Source organism: Nelusetta ayraudi, unplaced genomic scaffold (assembly GCF_046127955.1).
Source record: "Nelusetta ayraudi isolate G7.1 ecotype Tasmania unplaced genomic scaffold, CSIRO-AGI_Nayr_v1 ptg000135l, whole genome shotgun sequence".
Taxonomy (NCBI): domain Eukaryota; kingdom Metazoa; phylum Chordata; class Actinopteri; order Tetraodontiformes; family Monacanthidae; genus Nelusetta; species Nelusetta ayraudi.
This window is the reverse complement of record NW_027466185.1, coordinates 7,628,315-7,647,500: the sequence shown is the minus strand read 5'-3', so window position 1 is coordinate 7,647,500 and position 19,186 is coordinate 7,628,315. Positions and strand designations below refer to the sequence as shown.

Genomic DNA, 19,186 nt, shown 5'->3' with positions numbered 1-19,186 from the left:
CAACTTTAGTTCAATTGTCTACTTTAAATGTCTTTGTTTCGTCTCACTGAGCGGAAAAAAAGCCTGGCTGGCTCTGATTAAACAGTGAGGAAGATGCAACTTTTGTCATTAAAGGGCACCTATGATGCTTTTCCACTTTTCTGAGCTTTAAAAACTGTTACAATGTTGAACCCTATCGTCAAACGATCTTGTATCGTCAAACAATGACGTTCATGCGTTTGGACGTGAGCCCTGCAAATTGTTGGGCATGGTTCTAAACGCTCTGTTCACGGAGAATTTCTTCAACACTGGGCACGCAATGGCGTCATTGGGTGCCGGAGCTCTTTTCGTGGCTCCGGCACCCTCTCGGACTGGTTCCGCCCTCCCCCGCTCTGCCCCAAAAGTGATGTCGCAATGCGCTGCTCCAAGAAAATGTTTTTTCTGTGTCAGGGAAACTAAAAAATATAAAATAAAAAATACCGAGCGACTACCGAAGCACCAAGGACCACAACCGTCGGAGTGGAACGAACAGAGAAAATGTTGGAGGTTTGTTCAGCCTAATGCGGATGCGATGGAACGCCGGTCTGCAGCCAGACCCCTCTCGTCCGGTCGGCAACGGGAGTGAGACGAGCTCGACTCAGCCCCCTGGTGGACAACGAGAGAATAGTCAGCCACGGCAATATTTGAAAACATGTATGAGGACTGTGAGTGTATTGTGACCTCAAGCAACATTCGTTTTAAGACTACTTGCAACGTACAACCGCTGAATTGTGTTGATGAACTGTTAGCCACCACCGCTAACTCCGTGCTCTGCTTGTTATGTGTGTTGTGTTTGCTGGCAGCGAAACTGAAGAGGCAGCGATTTTGACTGGCAAGTTTCACTCCTTATAGCGATGTTCACGCTGCCAGCATGGTAACATCGCTTGTATAGAGCTCTTAATGCTCTGTGCTTGGTGTGGATTTAAGTTGTGCAGATATTGTTGTTTAATAATAAACAACTCTATGACTGAAGTGATCGTTTCAGCGTACATATTTTCTCTGCTCGGACAGTGTTTTGATACAAGTCAACAGTATGAAACCAAATCATTCTAAGCCCTATTAAAATGTCTCGCAAAAATACAAAACGAAAACACGGTCAGTACACAAAGTAAAATATATTTCCGGGGACACGGAAGGCACAAAAAATGTCCAGAGACCTTCGGTCCGCTTTGCGGCCGCAACTCGGCCCACTCTGGGTCCGTACGAAGCTGGATTAGCCGGTAAACAGCTGCTAAAGAGTGAAGCCTTCACGACGGTAAGTGTTTAAATTGTGCCTGTTTCGTAAAGTTTGCCGTTTACTCTTCACTCCTAACTGAGGAAGTGAGGCTCAGCAGCGATGAAGAGTGTGACCAATCACAGCGGAGTGGACCGGGCGGGGGCGTACACCGGCAAGGCTGGGGTGGAGTGAAGTGAAACAGAACGTTTTCGCGGGATGCAGTAAATACGAGGAAACGAGCCGCGAGATACGCAAATCTAAAAAGCTTTCAGCGCGGACAATCGTGCGTTGCTGCTCTGGAGGGGCCAGATATCAAATACAAAAGCCCAAAAATTTGTATAATAGGTCCCCTTTAAATGTCGGCGCATCCGATGAATTCCGAACACGCGGGACTCAAATGGAAAACCGCCGTCGTCTCTCACCCTTTTCACCTCGTCTTCCCTCATCTCTCATCCCATCGGATCTCTCATCTTCTCTCATCTCATCGCATCGCACTCCGTTCACACCCACACACACACACACACACACACACACACTCTCATACCATCTCACCTCTTTCTCTCAGCTCGTCTCTCACGTCATATTTGGCCTCATATCTTGACTCCCTGATCTCATATCCCTCTATAAATATCTATCGTCGTCTTCTCATCTCTCTCAAAAAAACCCTGAATCTGAACCCATCTCAACTTTTTTTTTTCCTCCTCCAGGTGTGGGACTCGTACTTCTACCTGTCTGTCATATTCATCAACCAGCCCTGCCTCCAGCTGGAGTCCTTCTCTCCCTCCAAGAGGAAGAAGATCCTCGAAAAGTAGGTTTTTCTCCTTAAACGTGCAAGAAAAAAAACCCAAAAACAAACCTGTATATCGTATACATTTTTTTTTTTTTTATCTTTCAGGTACGGGGACATGAGGGTGATGATGGGATGCGAGATCTTCAGCATGTGGCAAAATTTAGGTGAGTCTTCTCGACTTTGGGTCTCGATTAATCCCGCAAAGATAAACAATGAAATTTAAACTTGTCCTTAAACATCTCACAGGCCAAACGGGGTCTCAAGATCTGTTTGCGTTGCTTTGAAATAAAGTGAAGAAAATAAAATAAGATGAAAATAAGTCTCTATTGTTTCCACGGCAACCGCCTGGACGTCTCACTCTGGCCTGTAATAGAGGCTTTTCGTTCCGCTCAGGCTGTGTGACAGACGAGCGCGATGCTTTAACGGCTGCGGCGCACTTTAAATGTTGGAAGAGAAACGACCTCCGATCTGAGGTTGGCTTCAGCTTGAGCTTCACTTTTTAATCCCACGCGCTCTCGTTTTCGCCCCCCTCCCCCTCCCTTACAGGCGAGCACAAGTTGAACTTCATCCCGGCGATGATCGGCCCCTTCCTGGAGGTGACTTTGGTGCCGCAGCCCGACCTGAGGAACGTCATGATCCCCATCTTCCACGACATGATGGACTGGGAGCAGCGGCGCAGCGGCAACTTCAAACAGGTGCGCCGCCGCCGCCTTCAGCTCCAAAAGCTCCTGTAATTCAACCCCTTGTGTCGGCTCTCATAGGAGACTAACTCGTGCAGTCGCACGCAAGCGTATCGCTGCCTGACTAAAATAAAATCATTGAAACGTTCATTTTTTTTTTACATGAAACTAAATAACTATAGTCAGTTCATGATAGTGAAAGGCTCAGTATCATTTAATTAAAACGTGATTGTTTTTCATGTTTAACATGAAACCACCACGCTCTTCCGTGATGGCGAAAGGCTCATTATCACTAAACACGTGAAAAGTTTCACGTTTTTATTTTATAGTTTTCACGTTATTTCAGTGTCACCAAATAACGTCATAATTTCATGTAATAACGAGGAAATTATTTTGCAAAAACTGGAAAATGTATATATATATATAAGTACATGATACTTTGCCCCTTTTTTTTTAGTATGGCAGCACGGCTTAAAATCTGAAATCTTGCACATCTATCTTGAAACAATCCCAGCAGGCATCAGCATCGTACAGCCGGTCAGGAACGGGTGGAGTTTTTGCAATGAAAGGAAGACAAATGATGGTACTAAAGGCTTTTCACAGTGCCGTTTCAGTTTTCGTGGCTGATCGGTGGAGATCGGAAGCGTTTTTGCCTGTTAGCTAATAGCTACTCACTACTCGCTGGCGGTCAGAAGTCTGATTGTCCGGTCTCCTTATTTCTTCTGTGTAACGAGCCTCTCCTTTCCAACAGCCCTTACTCTAATGAGTTATCTCGCGCCCTCTGAGGACCCCGGCTATTGCGAGACTGATTACGCTCAAGTAGCAGCGGCAGTCAAGTCCAGTTCAGGGGCGAAGGACACGCCGACCCGACGCTTCCCTTTTCTTTCTCTCGTCCTTTGGCTCATTATCTCTCCGATGGACGTAGCTTTTTCTTTTTTTCTTTCTGTTTCCTCATCATTTTTTCCTCTCCTCTCTCCCGTCCGTCCTCGCAGGTCGAGGCCAAGCTCATCGACAAGCTGGACAGCCTGATGTCCGAGGGCAAAGGCGATGAGACGTACCGGGAGCTCTTTAACAGCATGTGAGTCGCCAAGGAAGTCGCGTCGGAGCTGAAAGGGGGTTGCCGGGGATTTTCTTTTTTTCCTTTTTTCTTTGCCTTGCCTGAAAAACTGCAGGTCAAGAAGCTCAACCTCGTGGCAGGCGGAGTCAAAAGATGTCAAACGCTAGATGTATGTCAGTGGATATTTTATATGTGGGTGCCAAGTTTTTTTTTTGTTTTTTGTTTTTTAAAAAAAGCCCCAGAGGCCGAGCTCACAAGCGGAAATGTAAAAAGAAAAATATTTTCATTTTTAAAAATCAAAACGCACACGTTTAGCAACGTCATAGAACTACAATCGGGTCGGTCAAATGTGGCATTGGTTGTGGGAGATGGTGATGGTGATGATGATGATGATGATGATGATGATGATGTGAGGTAAGTGGGGTCCACCTCCATCGTCACCCACTCCATCTTCATCTCTGGCCGCTCCTCTCACACTCCGTCCTTTGTCTTTTCTTTGTGCTCCTGCATGCTTCAGGCCCTGTGCTTGCGCAAATGTGCATCTGTGTGTGTGTGTGTTTGTGTGTGCGTGTGTGTCCATATTCATATTATACACCGTATATGTAGCAGAGGGTCTTTATAATTTCTGGCATGGAATAGGAGCAACTCTGGCAGGAGCGTTAGCGCTAGGATTGTAGCGCTCCTCAGTCATGTCAAACTTTTAATAGAAAGTTAGACAGAAAGTGGTGGTCATTTTTTTTTTTTTTTTTTTTTTTTTAGTTGGGCTCTCAGATTCCATTACCGGTCACGTCTGTTACATTTGGAACAAAGTCAGGAAATGACTGCCGGTGAAAGCTGCTGCAGAAGACGAGGAAGAAAGACACACAGAAATTGACTGCTAGCTTGGCCACAGCTAATGGGATTAGCACGGATTAACTGCAGCGGCGGCCGCGTTGTCAGAATTGGATGACATTTTCACATTCAAAGATAAAAAAAGAAATGACACTTTCACTTGACCTTACTCGACTATTTGGAGCAAGAGTTTAGTTGAATTCCCCCGGGACGTAGCGGCTAGCTTGTAGCGGAGTGTGTAAAATGAAATGGCCATGAGCTACAGCTAAACTTTTAGTTAAAACAAAGCCATACAAAACGACCGGCCTGCCAGAGTGTGACAAACAGAATAGTTGTCCAATCCTTTCAGATGGAGGACGCATTACATGGCATGGTGGTGCAGTTCAGAAAAAAACATCTCTTACAGTCGTCCCTTTGTCCTCTCATAGTTGATCATTCTTGTCTTTCACACACATTTTTTTTTTACATGTGAAACATCCCAGAAAGCATTGTGACCAAGCAATACTGCCAAGACAATATTTTTTCCTCTCGCTGTGTAACAGTCTGCTGCCCCGTCGGGAGTTGCCGTAATGAACTTCGCGTAGCGTCTCTTTGTTAGCCACATTAGCCTTACAAATGTGATTTCCTTTAGCCCACTTGTATTTTCTCTTCTTTGCTTTGGTAATTCAATGTTTTTGATTCAGTTTTCCTAATTTATTTTCCTCCTACTAACTCCACTAATCTCTACTCTAACCCCTGTGCGTCTGTGTGTGTGTGTGTGTGTGTGTTGATATTAATCGTATTAATATTAATTTATTCCGCCTATGCTTCCCGCCTGGAGTAGAATTCCTCTGTTTGGTCCGTACCCTAGGTAAGATGCTCTCCTCTCTGTTCTCTCTGTGTCGTCTGTGTGGAGTGGGTTGGAACGGCAGGCGAAAGTGCCCGTGTTGGCATACGGGGAAGGGGATAAAAAAAAAAACAAGCCAACGACAGACTTGTGCTGAACCTGAAAAGAAATGAAATGCGCACAGTAGCTATAAAAGAAAAAGAAATGCGATTCAGGATGTTTTGGATCGATCAAAGTTTGGTTGCTGTTTTTTTTTTTCTTTTTTGGAATATTTTTATTGCAACTATTACAATCAGGCTAACAAGCATAGGTGAAACCAGTGTGAATGGGAGCAGACCCCCCCGCCCCACCTTTTTTCTGCTTTGCCTCCTTTTCCGTTGCACTAGTTTTTCCAACCTCCTCCTCCTCCTCCTCTTCCTCGTCACCCATTTGCTCTTTTCCTCCCACTCTGAGCGCCGCCCTCGTTTATCTCACACGCCTCCGTCTCGTCCTCCAGCCTGCTGAAGAAGATCGAGCGCGAGACCTGGAGGGAGAGCGGCATCTCTCTGATCGCCACGGTCACCCGACTCATGGAGAGGCTGCTAGACTACAGGTGAGAAGTGGCGCACACGCTCGCCCCCGCCGTAGACTGGCACATACACATATATCTAACATGTCTATACGGAATGACACCTACGCCAACGCCTGTTCTTTTCCGTGGCAGGGATTGCATGAAGCTGGGAGAAGTGGACGGGAAGAAGATCGGATGTACCGTCAGTTTACTGGTGAGGCGAAAGACGTCGGGATTTTATAGATGTCTTTGTCCTTTTGACCGGGCACACGTACAGTGTAACAAAACCCCATCCTGGTCGACCAATGTGTTCTGTCATTTAGCTACCGTTTCCTCTCCAGGCGATGAGACATTGTCATCCCTTTGCACACAGTGGAGCCTGAAAGGCAACTTTGACACGCGGTTCTCTCGCAACAAGCAATCATAATAGCAACAGTAGAAACAACCTCTGTTTTTTTCTCCGGCACCGTCCTAAGTTGCAAAAGACAACAAGCAGAATGAGCAACGTGAAAACGGGCAGCTCTTAAAATTCAGAAAGGGAAAAACAAAGCGGTGTCGCAACTTTGTTCAAAGACAAAAACGGATCCAAAGAAATTTCTCTGAGCGGCGTGAAACCCCTTCTGATGGAATTAGACAAGGAAGAAGATCTGACTAGCCCCACCCTTTAAAGCATTGGTAGATGACGTAAAACATAAAACACTAACGACAGACTAATAATAACAAACACAATGCAGTATACATAATAATATATAATACTGTCCCATCCTATCTATTCTTTTCCCTCAGAACTTCTACAAGACAGAGTTGAACAAAGAGGAGATGTACATCCGCTACATTCATAAGCTGTACGACCTGCACCTGAAGGCGCAGAACTACACAGGTACCTCAGGCTCGACAGCAAAGGCCTCTAGTGTGCTTTGTGTGTTCGTCTGCTGTTTATTTTCTTCCTCAAAGCAGACCGACCGCTGCTTCTGTTTGTGTGCTCACCCTCCCTCCGTCTCTGTGTGCGCCGCAGAGGCCTCGTACACCCTGCTGCTCTACGACGAGCTGCTGGAGTGGTCGGACCGGCCCCTGCGCGAGTTCCTCAACTACCCCATGCAGAGCGAGTGGCAGAGGAAGGAGTACCTGCATCTGACCATCATCCAGAACTTCGACAGGGGGAAGGTGAGCGGCCGCGCCCCATCTGGGAAAAACAGAACAAAAGAAAAGAAAAAAAACAACACAGAATAATATAAAATAAGAGATAAATAAAATAATAGAATAGAATAATACTGTAGATATAGATATAGTAGATGTACTTTATTGATCCCATATTGGTAAAACTACACTGTTGCAGCAATAAAAACAAAGCAAGTAGCAGTAGTTGTATACACTTTTTTCTGCATGCTGTCATGGTGATTTTGATTACCATTGCATACTGGCATACATGTGCAGCAACATGTGGCCAGTTGCATTAGCTGTGCAGCTAGCTACCTGTTAGCATCCCTGTTTTGTTTGTTTGTATGTTTTTCTGTTTTTTAGTCTCATGGTGTACCCATTTCTAAATCAAGACAGCCAGCCTCATACCATTAGTTCATCCAATTCAAAAATCATCTGCTATTCAGCTGCTACCGTTGCCCTTTTACGAACCAGTGGTTGAAAGCCACTCACCCTCTTTTTTTTCTTTTTTTAACACTAGAGCAAGCATCAGAAGGAACGAGTGAACTTCTCTCACTTCTGCTGATGCATTTATCTTTTTGGGGGCCAGAAAATAAACAATTTCTGCATAATACGTGGCAGCAGCTCCAAATTCAAATTGCCTCGTTCAGATTTAATTCCTATGTGGCGCTGATAAAGGCGCAAATCCTCCCATTCGGAGTAAATAAATTCACGGGCGTCGACTTAATTTGTGTTATTGGACTAAAGATAAGCGAAGGGGGTTTTTAATGCCGCTCACAAAAATAGAATCCCCCCTCTGAGAGAGGCGGAGCTCCGTGAAAAGCGCATCCTTGAGCTGTGGCGGCGTTTTTTCCCCCCTAATTTTCCTCGTCAAACTTTACTTCATTGCAGCCTCACAACAATCACGTTTGTCTCAGGGAAAATACCCCAGAAATGACAAAAATAAATAAATAACTAAATAAAATCCATAAAACTCAACTCCTTTTGCTCGCCCTGCCTTTCGAGAAATGTGCGCTGAAACCTCTGCTTGTGATGTCACAAAGGGCAGTGATGCCTCTCCTAGCTCCGTGGCAGCACAACTAGCCTGATGCTTTTTTGTGTGTGTGGGCGTACGTGTTCCTTTAATACATCTGGCATCCGTTTCAGGAGGACACGAGAGGCCGGAGTTGTTTTTTTGGTGGCAGGCTGTAAACAGAGGGCTAAACAGCCTGTTTATTAACAGCCATGCAGGGCGTTTTTCCTGTGGCTGCAATCCAAAAAATATCTAAATATTATTCATTCTTATTATTACAGTGCTCCTTTATATTTAATGTATTATTTATTATTGGATTTAGGATGATTTCAAATAAAAGTGCATCTAAACTACAAAGTTGCCCCTCGCCCCAGGGGCACTAACCCTTATAGTTGCCCCCCCGTCACTCACCATCCAATTTTCCTCGCCGTTTCCGCGGCCGCCGCCATCTGCTGCAGCTGCGATGGGGGGGATTAAAAGGCAGCAGGAAGCTGGAGAAGCTTTTCATCTAATTAGCCAGGCGCTGGAGTGCACCCGCACTCTGAGGTCAGGCCGGATCCGACTCGCCAGTGCCACCCGGTGGGGGACGCACGCGCCTGCAGTAAGGCTGGGGGGGTGCCTGTCCGTTTTCCCGTTGTTTGAGGTTATCGCAGGCCACACTCACCATCACACTCAGGAACACACATTGTCGGGGAGTAACAAGTTACGTGTAACGCTGTTGTTACATCATTTAATTACACAATAACGATCATTGGAATCCGTTCCATCGGGGGTGCCAAACTCATTTTAGTTCAAGGGCCACATGAAGGAAAATCTATTTTCGAGTCGGACCAGTAAAATTACAGTATAATAGTAACTTAAAAACGACAACAAGTTCAGATGGTTTCACTTTGGTGGTGTTGTTGGAACTCTCTGCACTCTGCACCACTCTTCTCTCTCTCACCAGACATTTTGGGACAGCGACTCTGGCAAATAGGAGACCTAACAGGGTCGGTTAGAATGACAGCATAGCTTCAGAGTGGCTGTACTTGGGTCAACTTGCTGAGCCCTGGCGTTAACAGTTTGTTTGCACAGCAGTGACGCTATTGCGCCATCCATTGGACACATTTCGAACAGCAGTTTGTTAAATGGAAAAATTGCAGCTCGTTTTTTGTACTTTGCAAAATCATCTTGCAGGCCAGAAAAAAAACCCGTTCTTGGACCTGATCCGGCCCGCAGGCCGTACATTTGACACCGCTGAGTTGCATTAATTGAGAAAAACATGTAATAAAGTTCCATTTGAAATTATTTGTGGTGACAATTTTAATTAGGCTGGCCTTCATATTTAATCACTTGATTTTTGTTGCTTTGCATCGTTTTCTTGCACACCGACTCGACACATGAGCGCCGTCCTTTTATGTTTCCCTCTGCGGACGAAAGTTTGATACTATTCTGATGCTTCTGATTGGTTCTCCTGTCAAGGTTAGATTTGTCAGCGTCCTGTCGCTCGCCTGCCAGCTGAATTTCCCCTTGAAAACTCAACACTGGCAGGGTCTGTAGAGAGCAGTACTTTTCAAAGTTTTAAAAAGTAATCAAATCGAATCAGTCACATTATTTTTGATAAAGTCATTGAAATGGTGACACGAGTACATTTTGAATCGGGTAACTTGTAATTGTACATTTGCAAAGCAATCTTCCATGGTACCTATCGTCAAAGAAATGGTCTCTCTTCCGCCCCCCAGTGTTGGGAGAACGGCATCATCCTGTGCCGGGAGCTGGCCGACCAGTACGAGTCCTACTACGACTACAGGAACCTGAGCAAGATGAGGGTGAGCGCACCCCGTGAAAGCCCGCCTCCTGCCCCACTGCCACTACCACTACTGCCGGTTCTGACACTCTAATGCTCTCTGCGTCCTGGCCAGATGATGGAGGCGTCGCTCTACGACAAGATCATGGACCAGCAGCGGCTGGAGCCCGAGTTTTTCCGCGTGGGCTTCTATGGGAAGAAGTTCCCTTTCTTCTTACGGGTAAGAGAGAGAGTCTTGTGTTTTTTGGGAAATGTAGTCCATTAAGTCTCTCATCTGCACTGGGAGGAAGGGGAGTGGGAGGGGTGGGGGTGGGGGTGTAACTCCCGTTATGTAAGGCTCCTCCAGTGCGAGGTGACATTCAGCCGCTCTGATTCAACGCTGGCGGTGATGTAACGGCCCTCCCTTCTTGAGGCTGCAGTTGCGCCCTGCCGCCACCAGATGCCAGTATAACCCCGTGCTGTTTCCTCCTCTCCCATTCGCTCCCTCCTCCTCCTCTCCTCTCCTCTCCTCCGCTCTGCAGAACAAGGAGTTTGTGTGCCGCGGCCACGACTACGAGAGGCTGGAGGCCTTCCAGCAGCGGATGCTCAACGAGTTCCCCCACGCCATCGCCATGCAGCACGTCAACCAGCCTGACCAGACCATATACCAGGCCGACGCGCAGTGTATCCTCGGGAAGCAGGGTGGGAAGCGGGTGTGGGTGTGTGATATGCGCAAAGTCTCGGGAAAATTAGCCCATAAGAAGGCGCCGCAGCTCCGTTTATTCATCTGTTTTTGCTTTTTATTTCCCCCCTCGAGGCCCATTGATGGAACACACAGACCTGAGCTTCGCTTCCTCGCCTTGACTCAAGCTTCACAATATGGAGGCCTTTTGTTTATTTATTTATTCATTTTAATTATTCACGCTAATGTATGGTGGCAACAAATGGCCTATATTATGGTTGGCAAATGTGAACTGATGTCACAAAAGGCGCTAAAAGACTTGCGGAGCGTTTATCTTTTGAATTTTATTTTGTTCCTTCTCTCTCCGCCTGTGTAAATGCAAGCGTGCTGGAAGGGACGGCGACCTTGCGATTAAATCAGTTTATCCACCGTAAGAGCTCACCTATCTGCATGTCCTTGTTAGACACACTCATGCAAACAAATCAATTCAAAGACCCCTCCCCCCATTCCCGTATCAATGCAGTTTGAAAGTCACTTCCTGTCCAGATCTGTTTCCTTTTTAATGTTCCTTCCTTTTTTTTTGTCCCGCGTTCCCCTTTTGGTTTGGAAGAATCGAATCTGGCAATATTTTTAGTTTGCGGGGCCTGGCCTGACACGGCAAGTCAGCCTGCAATCATTGGCTGCTTCAATATGTTTTGTGGTCCAGCCTGTTTTTTTTTTTTGCCTCCCCTGCCGCTTTCAATGATAAAATCCTTGCGTGGAACTGAAAGAAAGCTCAGGCCAGAGAGCTTCCTGTCACTTCTACCTATCCGCCTGCGTCCTCGTCCCCTTTCCTTAACCCACCCCGCCCGCCGCGCTCAGACCTGCAGATCTACGCCGTCACGCCCATCCCAGAGAGCCAGGACGTGCTGCAGAGGGACGGCGTGCCCGACAACATCAAGAGCTTCTACAAGTTCAATCACATCTGGAGGTTCAGATACGACCGGCCCTTCCACAAGGGCACCAAAGACAAGGAGAATGAGTTCAAGGTAGGAAGACGGAAGAAAGGGGGAAGGAGAAAAAATGGAGTGTGACAAAGGAGACGGACAGTTTGACGCACGGCAGCAAGGTGTGGGCTTGTGAAGAATGCACAATGCACAAAGTTTATTTTTTTGTAGCAAAAAAGATAGGTAGATAGGTAGGTAGGTAGGTAGGTAAATAGATAGATAGATAGATAGATAGATAGATAGATAGATAGATAGCCAACATGTCAAATTTTGAAAAAAAAAAAAGATTCCTTCAGATCTCCATTTTTCATCCCTAAACTACAGTTAAGCAGCTGTACTTGATCAGTTAACCCTCTATTTAGTTTCCTGCAAAAAAACAACCAAACAAAAAAATTACAAGTTTAACTTCCTGATAAAAACTGATTCTTTGTTCAACCTTTCACGTGTGTGTGTGTGTGTGTGTGTGTGTGTGTGTGTGTGTGTGTGTGGGGACAAAAACAAGCTCGGCTGAGAGGGCAGAGGGTACGAGGGTGATGGAAAAGACATGTGAGAGGAAGTAGGGGCTTATACTTGTACCCTTTGTGACATCACAAAGGTCAGGCGGCCCGAACTTGCTCGTTTTAGCACACGCCCTCTGTGAAATGTAGCAGGCCAAAGAGGTAAAAGACGGACTCTCTGTGGGCCGATGGGATCATCAACCTCCAGAGGCACATTATTGTTGGGAAAGGTGGTGAATATTGCACAATATGGGACCTTTAAACCAGCCTCAGCCACGTTTTGTATTCCCGAAAGGCTCAGGTTAAATTCTGTGCGCGGCATTTAATCCTGTAGCGCTAATTACACACGCGGTTCATGTGCTCTTAACCCGTCCACACACGCACAAGATTATTCTGCTCATAAATATTCAACATCCCCCCGCTAGCTCGCTCGCTCGCTCGCACCGGCGTCCGCTTGGCGCCGTCATTTCATCTCTGTTTCCATCAAAGCTTTTTGGCAAAATTGAACCGCAATATTAAATTTCCATCGGGGCTGAAAATTCCAATTTCTCTGTTGGTATTAATACATCTGTTAAACGTGACATGCGAGATCTGGTGCCTTCAGTTAACAAAAATAAATAAATGTTTAAAAAAAGGAATGGCTGAAGCCTAAGCTGTTTCCCAAATTCCAGAACTTTTCACTGGCAATTATTTTTATTTTTATTTTTTTTTTGATTTTTTCTCCTGCACTTGCTGCTCTCAAAAACTGTCACAGGAGGTGCACAGGTTCTTTTTCTCGGATCCTCAAAAAGCAGAAAATCAATGAGGGTTGAGCAGTTTTCTGTAGTGTGTCGGAAGACCCCTGCTTGACCCGAGGACGCCGGATCGATGCTGCATGTCGCCTCCCATCTGCACTGCTGAAGTGTCCTTGAGCAAGCGGCCGGAACCTCAGCCACCCAGAAACGATTAGCTCAAAGCAGACTGGGCTGTAGTAAAGTCGAAAACACGTCCAAAATGCTGCGTCACTGCTGTGCTGTCGTTGGGTTTGTGTTCAATCCAAGAGCATAGGCTGTACTTCTGGTTAGAGAGTAGCAAACGTTTGCTATCATGTCAAGCTAATTTAGCTAAGTAGTTAAGCTAGGCTTTGTAGTCACTTGTGGAAATTTAGTTTTAGTTTAGCAATTAGCTTAACTATTAAACATAGTTTAATATTCATAATTGTGTAGTACAGTCTCTTTAATGAACCGAGAACGATGTCCAAGATTTTGGAAAAGGGAGTCAAAATGTGGAAAGGTCATCAAACGTTTCGCTCTGAAGTCAGAATTTTCTCTGCCAATTCGAGGCTTTCCGCAAGTCAAGCAAGTGAGATTCACTGTACGAGACTGCCGTTAGCGGCTAACCGCTAACTAAGCCCTTGCGAAGCCAGTTGGTTGCAAAGCAAAAACATGCTGTTTGTTGAGAAACAATTTTTGTGTAATTGTTTTTCCTGTAACGCCAAAAAGCCTCCATCTCCAACAAGGCGGCCTCTGCGGTAGCATCCCTGCTAATCCTGTTAGCAACAGCTATTAGCGTTTGTCTTCCTGGATTAGCTCAAAGTATTTATTTATTTATTTATTATTATTTTTTTTTTATTTTGGATCATTTTTCTCTTGCCTCCGGCCTTTTTCTCGGCAAATGGAGCAGATTGCTTCTGGAATCCAAAATCCAGAATGATTGAAAACACTTTTGACAGATATGTCGACCTGACCCACAGCTGTCGTCCAAGGTTACACATAAATACTGGAGGGCGCAACTGTTGAATATATGTGTTGCTCAAATTATATAAATCAACACTCGTTGCCATAAAATTACAAGCTTGCATCAACTCAATGTGCCGCGATGTGTTTACGATAGACTGCAGGTGCTTCACATTAGCACTAATCTATAATTTTTAATAGCTCGCTGTGAATGGCGGAGCGCCCGTTAGTTTATGTGCTGTCAGACTGACCTTGCGGGATGTTGGCTTATTGACAAGGGGGCCGACAGACTCCGTAAGCAGTGAAACAGTGAATGATGATAAGAGATACACAGTGCGACATCTGACCTCCACCGATTGGCTGTTGCTCTGTGCGTGTGATTTTTTATTTATTTTTTACCGGTATTTTATAAACCCAAAACTGCGTGCAAATTAAATTTAGCATCGCCGGGGTAGAGTGCAGGCTTAATGTGAAGCTTTAAAAAAACTGAGTAGGTTAAAAAGTCAGATTTGAAAAAAAAGAAACGACTGAATTGAAAGTGCTGTATCTCAATTGCAGAGTCTGTGGGTGGAGAGGACGACACTGACTCTGGTCCAGAGTCTGCCCGGCATCTCGCGCTGGTTCGAGGTGGACAAGAGGGAGCTGGTGAGTGAAACACAGTCGCGTCACGCAACCGACACTAATACTGTCATTTATTCTGCCGCTCGCAATTTAAAAATGCGGCCAGTCGATCGCCAGGGTATTGATTTCAGCCGTTACATTTAACAGCAGTCATGGCTCAAGTCATGGGGTTCGGGTTATTGGACGCATTGTGTTTCTCCTCTGTGAACGAAAGGCCTGTTTGGGATAATTTGTTTTCGGGAACCGCTGTCAGGTGCGACACAGGGCAGCTGCTCTTTCAGGCTTCCTCTCTTTCACATATTTCTTTTTATATCCTCAAGCAATAAAGGAGGGAGGGATTTTAAATGCCTTCCAATGTTTCTTCTTACGTGTGTGTGTGTGTGTGTGTGTGTGTATATATATATATATATATATATATATACATATATAGATATAGATATAGATACACACACACATACAAAGAGCAACAGCATTGCTTTATTTTTGGAATAATGTTTCTTTTATACTTAAGTGTTTAAAACAACGATATTAGAGGGTTTGATTTTCCCTTTAAAAAAATCTTGATATCTACATTTTTAACCATAAAATTTACAAACATAATCATTAAATAAAACATCATAATTTGATTGGTGTAAAATGGCAGGAATTAGCATGTCTCCAATAGACTTGATATGATGTAAGAATACTAGACTACTGAGGGTAGAAGCAACCATGCAATGTAATAAATCATGAGATGGTACGCTCTGGTACCATGTGATAGGATTAGACACAGGATTGCACAGTGTCATGCAGTATGATGATGATACTATGCTATGTAATATAGTACAGTGTGTTAAAACGTAATATGATACAATAACTGCCGTGTAATTACAACACTACAATTGTAATACAGTAGCTGTACTCTGCTGTGGTACAATTTAGTATTACTGTATGTACAATGTACAATATATAATATGATAACGCACGTCATGATGAGTGACAAATTAATTTTGCACTGTTAGATAGTTCAACAAAACGCACACGTCACGCAAACTACACAAACAGGGCAAACTTGTAGGAGCAGCGCATCAATACCTGGACCATATTATGCCGTCACCATCATCATCATCATCATCATCATCAGATTGTGATCTCACTTGGCGGCACCTCCTCTCCTTCTCCTTCTCCGCTGTCTCCCGAATAAAGGTGGAGGTGAGCCCGCTGGAGAACGCCATCGAGGTGATCGAGAACAAGAACCTGCAGCTGCGCACGCTCATCACGCAGTGCCAGAACCGGCAAATGCAGAACATCAACCCGCTCACCATGTGCCTGAACGGCGTCATCGACGCCGCCGTCAACGGAGGGCTGGCCCGCTACCAAGAGGTAGGGAAGGAGGGATGGATGGATGGATGGACGGACGGATGGTCAGATAAGGTTGGAAGGCTTTCAGAGACGGGGGTCAGGGAGGGAGGGGTGCGAGGAACGATGACATATGGATCGCCTAATGACGCATGAAGGTGGGCTTTAGCAGGGTGGGAGATGTATGGACGGAGGGGAGGGACGGCTGGATGGATGCAAGCACGGCCCAGGAATTGTTTGAGTGGCCGAGATGGATCGGGATCGGAGGCGGGGGGGCATTAGGGGGCTGGTCGGTGCGGGAGGCAAAGGGAGGGAAGATGGAAAGGTGACGGCTGGATGGATGCGAGAAGTGGATAGATGGATGGAAGGTGGGGATCGACGGGACGGACAAGGTCAGGTCGTAAAGCTCGTGGAGCGCCACAGATGGGCAATAATGGCAAAATGAGCGAGAGGAGGGGCGTGTTTACGCATCTCGCTTCAGCACGCTGAGGCAGCAGCAGCAGCCGGAGCAGCAGCAGACACCCGGGGTCGCGCCTGCACGGCATCTGTCTCTCCAGACGACGGAGAAGTTTTGCCCTTGTACGCTTTAAAAAACAATCCCAGCCTCCAAAGGCAACTTTGTTTTCAGTGCGTTTCCGCAAAAACAAAAAAGTGGCTGAAAATGTTGCAGGACGCATGCCGGGCCAGTAGATGGCCATGGGAATTTTGGAGGTCTTGAATCGTTAGATGTGGCCACGCCCATTAGTAAAAATCAGTGTCCGCATTGGAGCTGCTGTGTCACTGGTTTTGCATGCTGGGGGAAAAAACTCACTTGCTTCCGAATAACATTGTTCGGACAAACCAGCAATGCTTATTGGTGCAAATTCCCCTTCAAGGAATGTTTTGCGCACCTAAATGAAAGGCTTAGCCTGTCATATTTCAGACATCTGTGTTTTCACCCTGAGACGGCTCCCCTGCAGTGCACTTTCTCGCCATTAGATGGTGACAAATCGCACGCACTGGGCCTTTAAGGCCCCGTCGAAGCAGCTTTCAGCTCACTTTTGTAGGGGGGGTTTCATAAATAAAGAAAAAAAATGCAGGAATCCACTGAAGAAAAAACTCCCTGCCTTCCACGTATCCCACGATTCCACGTGTTGCATAGCAACCAGACCCTCTCCAAGTCAAGCTTGCGCTGATGTATGCGTGCGTGCGCGCTCTGCACAACACGCTGCCGTTATTGTGTATCAAAGCTGATCATTGACAAACACTCGGAACGGACGGCCCCCTCGCTAAGAACGCCGCCTCGTCCGTCTCAGCGTGCGTCTGTTTTCATTTTAGCCTTCGTCCCGTACACATGGAAAGGGGGCACTTTTAATTATCAAAAGTGGTGAAAAAAATAATAAAAATGAACATGCGGGCCGCTAATGAAGTCACACACATTCCTCTTTGTGGACTATCAGATGCGGCGGAGCTCGGAATGCACCATAAATCTATTAATTTTCCGGGGGTTAAGCCGATTGACAGCTGCGGCGCTTTGTTCGGTGACAAATGAAGGAGAAATTGTCATTATTAATATTCAGATTTATTGCTTTGGTTTGAGTTGGGGCCCTGGAGGAGGGGCGTGTGTGTGTGTGTGTGTGTGTGTGTGTGAGTGTGTGTGTGCGTGCGCGCCTGCCCGCCCGCCCGCCATCTGATTTATTTCCCCTCTGTCGGCGCTCTATCTCTAATTGGACTTTTCTAATGATTAACTGAGCCACTCTACGGCGAGGCCTCACTCCCCGCAGCCCGATGAGAAATTTCCGTCATTTGTAGGAGATCATTGATTATTTGCTCCGCTTTTCTTTTTCTTTCCTTTTCCCTCTTTCTTTCGTCCTGAGGTTCATTGTGGGAGTATTTCCTGCTGAAGGCAGAGGTTCCGCCGCTGTTAGATATACCCATGCAGATCCAGCTTCTGGGCTACTGTGGATTTTCCTTAATATTCAGGCTTATTTGTATAGCCAATGTCACTGGGTGTCATTTTTAGCAACTTCATTGACCTCAAAACATAATTTTTCCATTTTATTTTCCATTTGCCTCTTTAAAAGTTCAACCCTGGGCCGGTCGGTCTCTTTAAACTGTCACACACTCTCCTCGTCCTCGTCCTCCTCCTCCTCCTCCTCCCCCTCCTCCTCCTCCTCCTTCTTTCAACAACTGCACCCAGTTGTTTCAAAGGCGGACAGTTAACGCACCTTGTTGTCAGCACACTTTGCAAAACTGTTGTCGTGATTTATTGCGAGTCTTGGTTTCCGGCCGAAGCCCTCGAGAGCTGCTGGTGTTCCGCGGCTCCATCTAATGAAAGATCCTCATATTTTCTTTTTCACTTCATTCCGTACCAACAGAATCCAGTTAGAATCCAGTTAAATATGACGCATTGAGGCCTTTAATAACAGAAAAAAAAAACAAAATAAGAAACCAGGAGACTCAGCCGTCGCGCGTACAATGAATAATAATAAAGCCTGTGCGCGATAAGATGCCCATCAAAGGATGTTTGTCTGGAGGAGTATTACTTCTTGTTTTATTATTGCTCGCTGCGTGTGCGCGCGTGCGCGATGCGTTTGAAGCAATATTGGACCGTCTTCCCCGCTGCCCCGGCTGAGTCGTCTGGCTCCGTCTCTTTGAAGATAAACAGACGTGTCCTAGAGAGAGGGAGAGAGAGAGAGAGAGAGAGAGGGGGAGAGAGAGAGAGGGACCGTGCTGATCTCGTTTATTTCTTGTTTTTTCTTGTGTGAAATTCCTCTTTACCTTTCAGTCTGCCTCGGTTATGTTTTATTTTATATATAAATATATAAAGATATATAGATATATTTTCATATTTGTATTTTCCGCCAGCCTCTCCCTGGCGTGGCAGATATGAAAAGCAGATTACGAGCAGACGCCACCCCCCGTGTCCTCCCCATCCCCCCTCCTCCTCCTCTGTGCGCTCTCACGCAGATTGAAAAGGATTGGCCCTAATCTGCGGTCACATCGCAAGTGTCGATGCCACTGTAAACAGACGGCGGGAGCCACGTTTAAACGTATGGATGTGACAAAAATGCTTATCAGGGCCGGCAGCCGTTTCTTATTCTTTCCTGAAATCTTATCTGTTTCTTCTTTCGAGTGTCTGCTTCTTTTTTTAAAAAAAACAGAAGAAAAAGAAAACGTCTGGAAGCGTGCCTGAAAGCTCCTCCTGCGAGCTGCGGCGCTCCTCCGACGAGACGCTGGGCTAAATCGGGAAACGTTGATGAGAAGAAAACATGACTTAGTGAGAGAATGGGCCGGCTAGGAATCAACAGAGAGGGATCCTTTGATTTGGCCCTGAGATCCGTTTGTCTGTATTTTTAGTCGCTGCTTCTATTCTCGTCTCCCGACCTGATATCGATATCACAGGAGCGAGGAAATGGGGAGAAAATAATAAGAGCAGCACGTTTGTTAACTTTGTTTCGCTGT

The 19,186-nt window shown here is 46.0% G+C and overlaps 1 protein-coding gene across 9 annotated transcripts in view; it reads left to right on the top strand.

Moving 5' to 3' along the window:
• The window catches only part of dock4b (dedicator of cytokinesis 4b), a 116,854-nt gene that overhangs the window by 78,159 nt on the left and 19,509 nt on the right, over positions 1–19,186 (top strand). For 6 of the 9 annotated variants that reach the window (XM_076012285.1, XM_076012290.1, XM_076012289.1 and 3 more), the window contains exons 29-43: positions 1,942–2,042; positions 2,130–2,188; positions 2,571–2,719; positions 3,697–3,782; positions 5,416–5,442; positions 5,915–6,010; positions 6,122–6,182; positions 6,755–6,848; positions 6,984–7,132; positions 9,860–9,946; positions 10,040–10,144; positions 10,446–10,587; positions 11,447–11,613; positions 14,342–14,428; positions 15,590–15,766. In XM_076012285.1, the coding sequence (XP_075868400.1) occupies positions 1,942–2,042; positions 2,130–2,188; positions 2,571–2,719; positions 3,697–3,782; positions 5,416–5,442; positions 5,915–6,010; positions 6,122–6,182; positions 6,755–6,848; positions 6,984–7,132; positions 9,860–9,946; positions 10,040–10,144; positions 10,446–10,587; positions 11,447–11,613; positions 14,342–14,428; positions 15,590–15,766 (1,587 nt within the window). The remainder of the gene's footprint in view (positions 1–1,941; positions 2,043–2,129; positions 2,189–2,570; positions 2,720–3,696; positions 3,783–5,415; positions 5,443–5,914; positions 6,011–6,121; positions 6,183–6,754; positions 6,849–6,983; positions 7,133–9,859; positions 9,947–10,039; positions 10,145–10,445; positions 10,588–11,446; positions 11,614–14,341; positions 14,429–15,589; positions 15,767–19,186) is intronic. The other 3 variants (XM_076012283.1, XM_076012288.1, XM_076012287.1) reach the window with 1 other exon arrangement.